The sequence below is a fragment of the Papio anubis genome, chromosome 18 (genome assembly GCF_008728515.1).
Source record: "Papio anubis isolate 15944 chromosome 18, Panubis1.0, whole genome shotgun sequence".
Classification (NCBI taxonomy): Eukaryota; Metazoa; Chordata; class Mammalia; order Primates; family Cercopithecidae; genus Papio; species Papio anubis.
In genome coordinates, this window is record NC_044993.1 from 44,825,379 (window position 1) to 44,838,633 (window position 13,255).

Here is a 13,255-nt window from a genome sequence, read left to right on the forward strand (position 1 = left end):
TAATAATTTCATATTGCTCACATATATAAGTGATAATATTTTGGATACATCAGGTTAAGGTATTACCATCAATTTCACCTGTTTTCCTTTCATGATGCCACTAGACTACTGTAAATGACACATGCGGCTCAATTTTATTCCTATTGGACATTTCCGACTTAGAGGACTCCCTCCATTTTCAAATCTCATGCTGCCTCCTCAAGGGACCAGAGGCCATAAAGGTTATGAAATCTGAAATTTTAAAAGAATCGTTATTATATAATCTTCAATTTTACATATTACATATATTACTCATAAACTGATATAACCTTATGAGCAAAGTTAAATGCCAACGTCCAGGGCAGCCCCAGGTCCCAGCACAGGGAGTCAGCCCTGCCTGAAAAGGGCTGCAGACAATCATTCATTCAGGCTTCATTCAGCCTCACCTATGGTCGCATCTCCTGTCACTCAGGGGGCAAGGGGGCGGGACCTGGAGCCCTATCCAATCAGCGGCGCCGTTGTCGAGCCTGTCCAATCAGGGGCGCAGCCGAAAAAGGGGGCGCACTTCTTGAGTTCTGGGCTGGCTTTTTCCTCTCCCAGGTGCGCTTCCCTGCTTGATCTGTGTTTCTGCTCTTTCTCCTTCATTCCGCAGCCTCCTTTGCCCTGTGACCTGCCAGGTACTGGAAGGTCCCTAGAGAGGATACCGGGACGCTCCTGAAGCCGCGAGATGGTGAGTCTGCCTAGCTTCCCGAGACGCGGCAGGGGTCGGCTGGAACCCGGGCCTCCCCTTGGCGGCTCCGGAGTCGGGGGGCCCGGAGTCTCCTCGGTCGCACGGTGCAGCTCGGCCGGCAGCTGGAACCCCAAGCGTCTCGTCTCGTCCCGTCCCTGCGCGGCGACCTTGGCCTTGCCCTGAGCCCTCTCCGGGCAGTTTCGCGCCGGCAGCCGCGTGTCTCCCGGCGTTGTGCGGTGATGACCGGAGGGGCCTTACGGGAGAACCCCGGCTCAGGGTTCGGGCGTGGGAGGAGCTGTGGTCCGTGGGGTCCGTAGTCCTTTCTTTTGTTAAAAATTAAACTGAGGTTTGGTTAAAACGTTAAATATTTTATTTGAGCAAATAACGACTCGTGAATCAGGAAGCCACAACCATGGATTGTGGTTTGGGGTCCACCGGAGGGGCTTGAACGAAAGGGTTTTATAAGGTGCATGAGGAGGCAAAGCCAATTCAGTAATTGATTGGCTACAGTTATGTAGTCCCCTTATTTGAACTGTCCAGGCGGAAATTCCCTGATTATGTAATCAAAGGTTAATCGGTGGTTTGTGGTTGGTTAAGATTGTTTTGTTTTCCTTTAAATTATTTCTAAGAAATGCATGAGTTACGTTTTGGTTTTCTTAGGTAGAAACCCAGGGCCCTACAGCCACTTCAGTCAATTGCCTCCCATTTAATTATTTTAACACTCCACAGGGGGACTGATTTTCCCTGCATTTTCCACATGTATGGCAAGCAGGGTCTCAAATCCACCACCCTGTTCTCCCAACCTAATTCTTCTAAGGGTTGCAGTAAAATTCTAAATTTTCACTTCCTTCCCCTGATTCTCAGCTGCCAGCTTCCCCTCTGCAATTCACAACGTTATCAACCATTTGCTCTTTATTGTAGATTTCAAGCAGATGCAGCCTGACCATTAGGGTCAAGGCCAAATTGCAAAAAAAGAAGTTTGCCTTTATTCTACTCCATCCACATCTAAACTTTGGAGGTCAAGGCTATGGACAGATCAGAAGATGTAGTTCCCTCCTCCTGGGGCTCCATATCCTTCATTCACTGATCTCTGGGAAGGAGGATGGTCAGCAGGTGGGCAGCAATAGTCTACCTGTAGACACTTTCACTTAGGCCTTGAAGGATGAGTCAGCATTTGCCGGACAGACTGAGATGTCAGGGGCAGCACGGAAAAGCACAGAGGTGGGAGGGCAGGTTTCAGGTATTCTCAGGCTTCTGTAGTTTGGGGAATGTAGACCTCAGTGGAGGAGCTGGCAGGAGCTGCGGTTGCCATTAGGCTGGTGCCTGAGAGAACTGGCTTAAGAAGCTTGATTTTAGCTGGGCATGGTGCCTCACGCCTGTGATCCCAGCACTTTGGTAGGCCTAGGCAGGCGGATCACCTGAGCTCAGGACCAGCCTGGCCAACATGACCCTGTCTCTACTAAAAATACAAAAATTAGCTAGGCGTGGTGGCACGCACCTATCCCAGCTACTTGGGAGGCTGAGACAGGAGAATCTCTTGAACCCAGGAGGCGGAGGTTTCAGTGAGCCGAGATTGCACCACTACACTCCAGCCTAGGCGACAGAGCAAGACTCCGTTTAAAAAAAAAAAAAAAAAAAAAAAGCAGCTTGGTTTTGTGAGCAGTGTGCTTCTTAGAAGGGTTCCAGGTGGCATTCTTGAAATAGGAGAAGGGAGATTGAGGTTGGGTGACTAGATAAGTGGTGGGGTCCTTCGCAGAGCAGAGATCAGTTTGTGGAGGAAGATGAATTTCATCCCTGCAGGATGGGTCTTCCATGATACTGAAGGGAGAGCCACATGTTAATGCCCGGGAGACAGCTGTCTCCTTGGTCTGAAAGGCCTGATTGAGGCCAGGATTGGCTATGAGAGCTGGAAAATGGGAGCTCCTTTGAAGTCATGGGAGAGGGTGAAGTGAGAATGAGGAGAGGCTCGGGGGTCCAACACTCCCAGCTCAGGACTGGAGGAAGAGGATGGAGCTGGAGAGGGAGGGACGAGGGTATGGCATTGGTCAGGGAGGAGGAGAGGAAATGAGAAGTGGTCTGGGTGCTGCTGAGTGGATCGATGCACCTGGGCTGGAGAAGCCCCTGGGGCTTGGCCCTGAGGGTGGCCTTGGTGATGTGGGGCAAGTGGTTTGGACAGTGAGCTCAGGTGGAAGCCACACTGTGGTGGGCGGAGGAGCAGTCGAGGAGGGAGGCACAGGATGTGAAAGGGAGAAGGCAGCAGCCTGCAGGTGCGCCAAGGGTGAACTGGGACTGTGGAGCCAAGGCTCGGGAGGGCACGTGGACACAGTTCCATACGACTTGTGCCCACCCAGGTGGGGTGAGGCAGACAGTCCTCCCTCACCAGCAATGCCCATCCGACTCGATGCGTTTCTTGTCACCCCCAGAGCCACCATCACTCATGTTCTTGAATGGGAACTGCCTGGAAAGCCTGAAGAAGGAGGAGCCTGAAGGAGGAAGGAGGAGGCTGAGCCATCCCGGGAACATGGGCTGGATGAGGTCAAGCCAGGAGATGACACCACTGAATAGAAGTCACTATTCAGGATTTGGGCTTTTCTGTGGAGATCCTGGCCCCGAGATCGAACCCTTCTCCCTGCAGGTACCATGGAGGAGGAGAGCTGGGGGCCAGGGCTTGAGCCTGCTGGGGAGGATGAGGCTGGAAAACCCAACCTTGCCCTGGCTCCTTCTGGCCCTGTGCTGTAGGCAGGAAATGGAGGGCCCTGGGCCCTGCCTGGGGTCACTCTGCTAACATAGTGGACTTGGGAATGGAGTACGGGTTCAGTTATTGCCTTATTGCTAGAGGACAGCTACCAGCTGGGCCTACCAGCCCTGTTTAGGGAGAGGAGTGGGAGCGGGTGGGTAGTGTCAGGTCCAGGGTGCCCCAGCCTCTTGCTCTGTGCCCTCAGGCAAGTCACCTCTCTCTGGGCCATGACCTTACCATCTGTCACCGGGGCCTGGGGGGCGGTATTGGGTGTTCTCCAAGGACAGAGCAAACCTGGAGGACTTGCAGGCTGGTAACTTGGTGGGGAGCCGGGCAAGGCCCTCTCATGTCCTCTCTGCTCCCAGGCTTGGGCCCTGGAGCACCCCTTCAGGAAGGAAAAGGCCATTTGCCCTGGGGCGCTCAGCCCTTGGCACTAGGCAAGGGCAAGAGCAAGCCTGTCTTTCTTCCCTTTCTTCCAACTCCCTCGCCTCTGCTCGGGGGTTGCTCTTAGGCTGCAGGAAGAGTCAGTGGGGCCAGGCTCTGTCCTGCACTTGGGCACACAGGTGCCAATGGGCAGGCTGTATATGGATGGCCTGGAATGTAAAAGCCCAAAAGTGGGAAACTGAGTATTTCAGACATATATTCTCAGGACCCAGGTGTTTGGGGCTGGGGAAAGGGGTATGACCCTGCTCCCTACCATGTGGCCTCTCACCAGGGTGGTCCAGGCCTTCTCCCTGGCAGGTGTCCCCGCAGGAGATGGTGCTGGAGATCCACCGGGTGTTCATGGACCATGAATACCCATGTCCCCGCCTCACTTCTCACTGCACCCGGGTGGCAGCACGCTGGACCACCTCTCAGAGCTGCGCAGCATGGCGGGGCCGCAGGCGGGCTTGGTGCTCCACATGGTGGAAGGTTGGCCCGGAAGCTGGGCTGCCTGCCCAGGGAGGGCCCCTGTGAGCAGGGCCAGGCAACACTTCACTGCCCCAGCTGGGGCCTGTGTGTCACAGACGAGCTTGTGGAGGCGGGACTGGAGCACAGGTCTGCTCTTCAGGGCATCATACCTGCATCTCTAACTTCATGGCCTGGGGTGAAAAAACAGTTGAAATTCTGAAAAGAAAGCCAAGCAGTATGAAGCTAGGGCTTGGAATCGGCCCGATTAAATTCTGAAAAGATGAGCACTTAGTCTCCTAAAGAAACTAAAAAGTTTTACAGTCCTTGAGCATGGAAGTCGGCTCCAAGCAGCACCATCGGCTGGTGTGGTGAGCCTGGCTTGGTTGCCAAATAAAAGCTTCCATAGACTCAAGTTCCCTGGGGAAGCACTCAGGTTCCTGAGGCCTGATTATTAAGAGCAACTGTGGAAAAGGTCTGTACCTCAAGGGGGCCCACAGTTCATTACAACCTCTCCCCTCCCCCAAAACAATGACCATTAAAATCCCATGAAACTCAATGGGGGCATTGAATTTGGCAGCCCTAGAAAGTTCTCAGGCCACCCCTGCATGAAGGCTGCCCCAGGAGAGCTGGGCGAGGCTGCAGAGGCCCCGCAGTGCCAAAAGCCCTGCCCACCCGAGACACTAGAGCACAAAAAGCAGGAGGCTTTTTGGGCTCTCCAAGGCCTGTGTGTGCTTCAGAAGCACTGGCAGGAGGTGCTTTGCAAGCAAGGATTCTTGCCCTCAGCCAGCCAGGGTGTGTGTGTGTGTTTGTGTGTGTGTGTAGGTACGCGTGCGAACACATGTGTGTATTGAAACCAAAATATAGCTTATGTGTCCATAGCGGAATTTGAAAATGGAAGCCTAAAGTTGAAAATTAAAATCATCCATGAAGCTTCCTTGCCAACTATTTTCTGAGCTGGGTGGGTTGTTCCAGGGTGCAGGGCCCTGGGAGCACCTGCCCCTCTCCTGTTCCTGACAGAGCCCTGCACAGTGCACGAGGCCCGAGGTGACGAGTGCCACATCTGAGACTGCTCAGGAGCCTGGACCCAGGTGATGCAGCTCCTTGTCCTTCCTGAGCGTCTTCACTGACAGTGGCCTGGGAGGTACAGAGGCATTGGGGCCAGAGATTGGGCAGGGGGCACAGGGGCAGGGAGCAAGGAGGTCAGAGGCTGACGAAGGGGGCTCAAGGCCAGGCCTTTCCACCTGGAGGAGCCTGGGCCTGAGGAACCCAGACCAGGGCCACAGTTAGAGGCAGCTGGCCCTGGGTGCTCGTGTGCCGACCACCAGCCTCGGGTCCCACACACGGCAGGAGCAGAAAGGCTTGGAGATGGACCCCACCGACTGCACACCACCCAAGCACATCCTGCTCGGAAACCTGGAACAGCCACTGTGTGCCCTGCAGCCCCAGAACGGTGACTAAAAGGTGGGACTCCAGGGAGGAGCAAGGAAGAGGGTCCCCGGGTGGGTGGAGGGCCACACACCAGGAGGCCTGGCCCATTCATGCTTGGCTATTCCTGCAGTCCCTGAAAGTGCTCGCCTTGAGCGGCTGGCACCTGTCCCCTGGGAACTGCAAGAGACTCCAGGTCTCCCTCTAGGGAGCTGTGAGCCACCTCTGGCGAGAGCAGCCCTGGGAGCGGCGCCCATGTGCTTCTGACTCGCCTTTCGGGGCAGCATCTCAGGGCCAGGAAAACCCGGAGCAGGTGAGGACCTTGATGAAGAAGGAGCCTGTGGCAGGATCCTGAGACTGGTGGGCGGCCCCATCTGCCTTTCCCCTGCCTGCCATGGGGTCCACTATGCCCGTTCGAGAGGGGCCACCTCATTCCAGGTGTGCAGCTGGATGGCCCCTGTGACGGAGCACACTGTGGACTGCACGTGTGGAGAGGCGCCTGCACCTCGGGGCTGGGCTGTGAGGAGCACATTCCTGCACAGGGGCCTGTGACCTGGCCCGGTCCTCACTGGGAACCCCCTTCCTTCTTGGGTGCCAGGTGGGGTTCTGTGCACTTCCCTGAGGCTCCCCGCGGGTCTGTTCATTGGGAAGTCTGGGGCTGTCTCTGGGGAGAGAGGAGAAGGGACTTCCCAGGGCAGGTTGCGGTGCACAGGCTGAGCCCATGTCTCCCTCCCTGGTCCCTCTACAGCCCCAGTACTGGAACGTGGAGCTGCAGATGATGAGGGACCTGCCCTACAGGAACCAACCTGAGCAGCTGCTTCAAGAAAAAGCCATGTTTAAGGTTCCGAAGCCCCTGGTGAGTGAGTGACAGCCTCACAGCCTCAGGCCCACCTGTCTCCTGCTGGAATGTTTCTTGTGTACAGCAGGGACGTGAGGGAAACTGGCCTCCCCCATCTTGGTGAGCTGGGCCAGGTGGATATAGCCTGAGGCTTTTGTGGGCGTGGCCTCTCGCCCTCCCAGCCTTGGTCCCTCCCAGGTACCCAGCAACTTCAGAGTGGCAGCCACATGGGGCGTCGGTCAGGGAGGCATCGTCATGGCCATCAGCCCCAGTGAGGAGACCACGCTGCAGATGTTCACGTGGAGCCGCGTCATCTTCAGCCTGGGCTTTGTTGTTAGTGGCCACTACAAGGACTTTGCTGGGGACGTGGCAGCCTCCATAGCATTCACCAATGACCTGAACGGTTAGCACTGGCACAATGCAGTGGACATGGAGGGTCTGTACACGCTGGACACGGCAGAGGTGGATGACCATGACTACTGGGTCAGGTTCCAGTCCTCATCCCTGGCATCCTGGAGTGGGACCAGGAGCAGAGTGTCATCTGTGGCTCCACTGACTTTGCAAGACAATGGTGTGGCCCCCGTGTTGCCTGGATCTGCTGGAGCACGAGTTGACAGCTGAAGACCCTGCACCACTGCACGCTCAACCGCTGCGACGCGGAGGCGGAGCTCTTCTCGGTTGACGGCATGGGCATCACTGGCAACGACAGGTGCCACTATAGTCTTTACCTGCTGAGCCCACTGCCCCTGACCTCAGCTCCCTGCCTGTGCCCCACAAGGAGCTGCCAGAGGAGTGCTCCCATGCCAGCTTCCCCTGCACCCATAGGCATAGGTTCTGTCGCCTGTGCCAGGAGCTGGTGGACGCCTTCGTGGAGCATAGTTGAGGAGCAGCCCTTTGAGGCTGGGGCTACAGCCAGCTGCACCCTGCTGCAGGCAATGGGCAGCCTGGGTTGTTCTAGGGCTGGGTCGTTGAAGAGAGAAGCTCTGGACAGTGAAGAAGAGCTTGTTCTGGCCACACTCACTAGAGCCCCTTCCCATCCCCCACCCACCTGCTATCAGGCTCCCAGATGCAGAATCTGGAGCTTTGTATTGGTTGTAAGCCAGTGAGCAGTGAAACCAGCGACCCAGCTGAGCTGTGCTGTTCTCCTAAGGAGCATTTGGAAGTTGCTGGGTGGGTTGTGAAGGTCACAGTCCCTGAGTGTTAGTGCTGCTGGTTTTTAGTGCTTAGGAGTTGACCATGTTAAATTTCCCATACCACAAGTAACTCTTTTTCAGAAGCCAGTGGCATTCCTGTCTCTGTTGAGAGTCCTGGTCTGAATGTGGACCCCTTCTCCTCCACCTCCATACTCTGGCTGTCTTCTTCCTGTTTGGGGAGATCTGGCAGCCACCACCTTGTTGCTTGGGTCTGTGAGAGCAAAGCTGAGTTCTGGTCGGGCTTGCAGCAGGAGAAGGAATCTGATGCCATCTATAAGGCCCAGGTGGGCTGTGGCTGGGCCGGCGGGTTGAGATGCGCCTGTAGGTTGTGGGCAGGTAGTCCTTTCTTGCCTCTGCTCTCTCTCCTGTTTTTGAGTAAGAGCCACGAGAAGCAAAGCTCTGAGAACCTCAAGTGCCCGGCCCAGCAGGCTGTGGCCCAGCAGCGCACCATGAATGGGAGATACCGTTGGGCTGCAGTGCCAGCATCCTGCCCCTCCAGGTATATCCCTGGGTGGAGCTGGGCCCCCACCCAGCCTGGGTAAGATGAGCCTCACTCACAGCTCATCCCCCCACGGCCCCTCAGTTCACAGCCCCCAACATGGCCGGCGTCTTGGAGCAGCTCCAGGTCATCAGTGACATCCTCTTCATTCTTCTCAGCTGAGGCCCCTCCATGGCTCCCTACTTATAAGTTGGCCTTTAGTTTTTTAAGATATGTAATAGGTTGACATGGCTCAAAATTGAAAAGTGTAGCCAGTGATGAGAAGTTCTTTGTGAATCCTTCCAGAAATACTCCATGTGATCTTTTTCCCCCTCTTTTTTTTCTTTGGAATTGTGGCATGCCATGGATGAAGGTTATTATTGTTTACTTCATTTAACAATGTATCTTGGTGATCTTGCATTTCAGTTCCTAAGGAGTGGCTTTATTCCTTCCCCGGCTGCCTCTGGTTCCAGTGCAAAGTGTGCCTTAGGAGCAGGCCCTAAGGACTCCCGCGGTGCTGTCACAAGCAGTGCTGCCTTTGGGAGCCCCTAACCTCCTGCCTTTTCTCCCCTCAGTGTGGGAAAGGGGTTTGGTCAGCCAGGGGTGTCAGCAACCCTGTCCCATGCCCACTGTCTACACCTAATCTGGTGGCAGGGAGGCCACAGAGTGCAGCGATTGGAACCGGGTGTGAGGGTGAGAGGCAGCCGGGCCCCAGGCCAAGTCAAGTGCATGGAATCCTGACTGTCAGCAATCAGGGATCTTTCTGCTTTTGGGAGGGAAGTACTTGTTCCACGCGTCTCACTGAATATGGCACGGAGCTTGATCTGTCCCAAGTGGGAGTTTAACCAGCCTAGAGGGGAGCCCAGGGCCCTGGCCCAGTCTGACACCTACCTCCTCTCCCACCTTCTACTCCCCCAGAAGACTAGGAGAATCTGAAAGCAGAGGTGGTGCAGCACCACTAGTTCCAGGAGTCCAGAAAAACAGGGAAAGGGCATTCTGGGAGGTCGAGGTAGGTGGATCACTTGAGCTCAAGAGTTGGAGACCAGCCTAGGAAACATGACGAAACCCCATTTACAAAAAGCAAAAATTAGCCTGCTGTGGTGGCGCGACCTGTAGTCCCAGCTACTCAGTAGGCTGAGGTGGGGGGATCGCTTGGGCCTGAGAGGTCCAGGCTGCAGTGAGCCATGATTGTGCCACTGCACTCCAGCCTGGGTGATAGAATGAGATCCTGCCTCAAAAAAAACACAAAAAAAAACAGAGCTAGGGCTGGGGACCCTATGGTCACTGAGTCTGAGCCAGCGGGGCCAGAGGAACTGAGCTCCCAGCCCTGTGGCTGCCAAGGATCCTTTTTCCTCAAGCTTGCAGGGATCGAGAGAGAGAGAGAGTCAGGGACCCTGATGTTAGAGATGCAGACTCCAGGAGAAGGGGGCATGCTCGCAGATTAGAGGAAGTGAGCCCCTCTTCCGTGTTCCACCCCCACCATCCTCCTGGGACCCCAGCCTGCATGCCCCACTAAAAGATTCTTTTGCACTGATTCAGTGAATATACGATGCAAAGGCCTAATTGAAGACCTGTGAATGGCATGTACGGTCCTCAGTTCCCAGCTGTGGGGCCCCTCAGGCTCCCCATATTCCCCTCAGCCTCCCCATCTTACATCAGGGGTGTGGAGTGTGTCCATGGCCACGAGTATTGATCTCTCCCTCCCAGCCTGTACATCACCCTGAGGCAGTTCAGAGTGGATGACATGCAGATGGGATTCCTCAGCTCATTTGCATGGTTGATGTTATGGCTGCTGCTTTTACTGCCACAACTCCCAGGCCCAACCTGGCTTAATGTCTAAGTTTTAAGCCAAAAAGGATGGGGAGCCAGAGCTTTGTGGCAGGGCTGGGGGTTGGGGTGCACTTTAGTTTTGTGGCAGGATGAAGGCTGCAGTGGTTTTATTAGTCATGATTGGCCTGGCCATAGCTCCAGGCTGAGAGGGACAGGTTTGTCAGTGGTGGTCCCCCAGATGTCCCTGTGCCCAGCCCTGGCCTGTCTGCCGTCAGGCCCAGCAGGCGGTGCTGCCACAGGCTCTGACTGGCCTCCCTACTCCCTGTACCCCAGATGGACAGAACCTTGGGATCTACAGTTGGAATGTATCATTCTCCCCATTTTAACCCGAGCTGCCTGACACAGGGAGGGTGGGGTTGGTAAGGAGCGTGGGGAACCAGGGTTGACATGGATCCTGGGGAAAGGTTACAGACACAGGAGGGCTTGTCACCGCTCTGTGGAGCCCCGCTGCTTCCCACACAGCACCTTCTGCAGAGACTAGCTCTGAGGGTGGCAGGGGACCCCACGGGCCATGGCTGCTGCCTCTCTGCCCCTGTCTGTGCCTGCTGTGGGAGCCTGGACTGGGGGAGGACATTGCTGCCCTGTGAGCCTGAGGGAGGCTGTCTGGCTGTGACCACTACATGGGGCTTTGCAGAGAGCTGCTTATGGATATGGTGTCACCAGACACCTTGTTTCAGAGGGAGTGGGCATGCGCTGGCAAGTGAAGCACCCCCACAGCTTCTCAGGAACTGTTCCTCATTTTTAAACCATCATGTCTTCATTTCACATTGGAATAAAGTGAGGTTTTGAAACCTGCTTCCCCAGCCTCTGGATTGTGAGGGCTGTTGTCCCGCAGGTTACCAGGAGAGGCATATGTATAAATTAGCTCAAATTCAAGGTTATGCTTGTAATGTCACCTGAGTGGAAGGTAAGAGGGTGGAGTCACAGGCACTCAGCTGGGATTTGCCTGGCCCACTCACTAGACTCATGGGATTGTGGCTCAGGTGAACATCCCCTGTCGTTGGAGGAAAAAGGCTGGAGTGCAGGGCAGGTGGGGGATGGGTGCTAGGCTGTGGGGTCAGGCCCTGGGCATGGTGGACCTGTTAGGTCACTGAGCATCTGGGCACCTGCTCCTGTCCCTTCAGTTGAAGTGAGGTTGGCAGCACTCCCCAGAAGGCGTGCAGTGCTGGGAGAGTGGAGGAGGGTCTGACGTTTGCCATCCTGTGGTAGGTTTTAGAGCTCACTAGACGCTTGTGGAGAGCTAATGACATGGGAAGAAGGCAGCCCGCCTTGATGGACCGTAGGGATAGAGCCTGCGATGTGAGAAGCGGGTGTGTGGAGGCGGCCTGTCTACAAGAGGGAAGTTTAAGGCTCATTGCAGTGGCACCATCTCAGCTCACTGCAGCTGGTGGCTGATGCCAGGCCATCCCTCTCCAGAGCACGGAGGCCCTCGGCCTCATGTATAATTGAATGCCTTTTGGGACGCTTGGATCGTCCTTTATTTCTTGCAAATTCAGAGAAGAAAAAAAAATTACAATCCTCATGTCCATTACTTTCCCTGAGATTTTAAGTGACACCGAAGGGAAGCCTCCATTACCTTGGCCATTGAAGCCTCCTGCGTGCTCCCCCAAACCCCCAGCAGTTCCCTCTGCAGTCCCACAGTTATGTCCTGAGCAGTGGGGTACCGTGTGATGAGAGGGGCTAAGGGATGGGATGAAGGTCTTTCTTGTGTTATTAGAAAGGTTAAAAAGTTGTTTTAAAGGTGTCCAAATGCCCTCCTTCTTAAACCTAATTAGATAATAAGATGCCTTATACAAGCAAAACCAGGTACGGGAAAGCAAGTGCATTTCAAGTCCCAGCTCACCCCTTAAATTAGCTGTAATACTCTCAGCAGGAGGCCCCACCTCAATGAGCCTGTCTCCCATTCAAAACAGAACTAATGAGGGGGCGAGGCCTGGAGCTTTACCCAATCAGTGGCGTTGGAGTGGAAATCGTCCAATCGGGAGCAGCCGGAGAGCAGGGGCTGCTTCTGGGATTTGGCGGGGGCCTTTGTTGACTGCAGTGAGAGCTGTGTCTCTTCACCAGGGTTCCGAGTCCTTCCACCTAGGAGGCCCAGGCGGCTTCGCGTTCTGAGAATAGACGGAACCTCTGTTGCTCTGTGACCTGCAGGCACTGGGAGCTCCATAGCTAAGACGCCAGGACATCCCGGAAGCTGGGAAATGGTGAATGTGCCAGGTCGGGGGTCCCCAGAGGAGGGAGAGGGGCGGTCGGAAGCGGCGGGAACCCGCTTTGGGGGCACCCGGGCCTCCCCAAGGTCAGCTCCGTGGTGTGGGCCCCGGGTCCCCGCGGGCGCAACTCGGCTCTTGGTTTCCTCCGCCGCAAGATGGCGGCCGGGTCGGCAGCAGGGACCCCGCGCGTCCGGTCCGGTCCGACGCTGCAGAGCGACACCTGGCCCTGGCAGGAGCCGTCTTTGGGCAGCTCTGTGCTGCAGCCCCGCGTCTCCTCAGATTGTGCGGTGAAAACGTGAGGGTCTCAGGGGAAACCCCGGGTCGGTGTGTGATTCGTGTGTGGGAAGATACTGTGCCCCATGGTGTCCCAGTCTCCTTTTTCCTCTTACAAATTAAAGGGACTCACCCTTAAAGCGTGGAAGGGTTTATTTGGGCAAACAGCGATTGGTGAAATGGGAAGCCTGCCGCCGTGGTTTGTGGTTTAGGGTCCTCTGGAGCGGCGATTTCAAAATCCCAGGGCTTAGCTTGGAAATGCTGCTGGGGAAAAGAAACGGGCAATCTCTCTTTCACTATGGCTGTCGAAAACGAATACATTTCCACAGAAGGTGTGCTGGATTAATTGGTCAATTAGAAACATTCATTAAAACGTCAGGGCCTCTCTTTTGCAGTGGAGGATTTGTGACAGTGGATATCTCTGTTCCATATTCTACTGCTATCTGGATGTCCGAGTTTAATGCCAGATTTTATGAGACAGAACTTGGCACCTCCTAGAAGTGTTCACAGATACTAAATTATCTGCTGTTATGGAAATAATTAAATGACATGTTTCTTGCCCAAAAGAGGTATTGTGGCCTTACCTGTTGAAGTATAAAGTATAAGTGCCTTACCGTTTCCTTCCTTTGTATAAAAACGGTGTTTGAGTGATTTATGCTGTTTTCCTGAAACCT

At 55.1% G+C, this 13,255-nt stretch overlaps 1 protein-coding gene across 15 annotated transcripts in view; it reads left to right on the top strand.

Moving 5' to 3' along the window:
- Nucleotides 1-551: 551 nt before the first annotated feature.
- ZNF720 (zinc finger protein 720) overlaps nt 552-13,255 on the top strand; it is a 92,461-nt gene continuing 79,757 nt past the window's right edge. For 5 of the 15 annotated variants that reach the window (XM_031658292.1, XM_031658296.1, XM_031658291.1 and 2 more), the window contains exon 1: nt 11,982-12,302. Coding sequence is in view for 9 of the 15 variants with exons in the window: in XM_031658291.1 (XP_031514151.1) it covers nt 12,300-12,302 (3 nt within the window). In the remaining 6 variants the exon portion in view is untranslated. Of the gene's footprint in view, nt 710-3,132; nt 5,799-5,895; nt 6,076-6,385; nt 6,619-11,970; nt 12,316-12,408; nt 12,604-13,255 lie in introns of those variants that run through there. The other 10 variants (XR_004179803.1, XM_031658298.1, XM_031658290.1 and 7 more) reach the window with 8 other exon arrangements.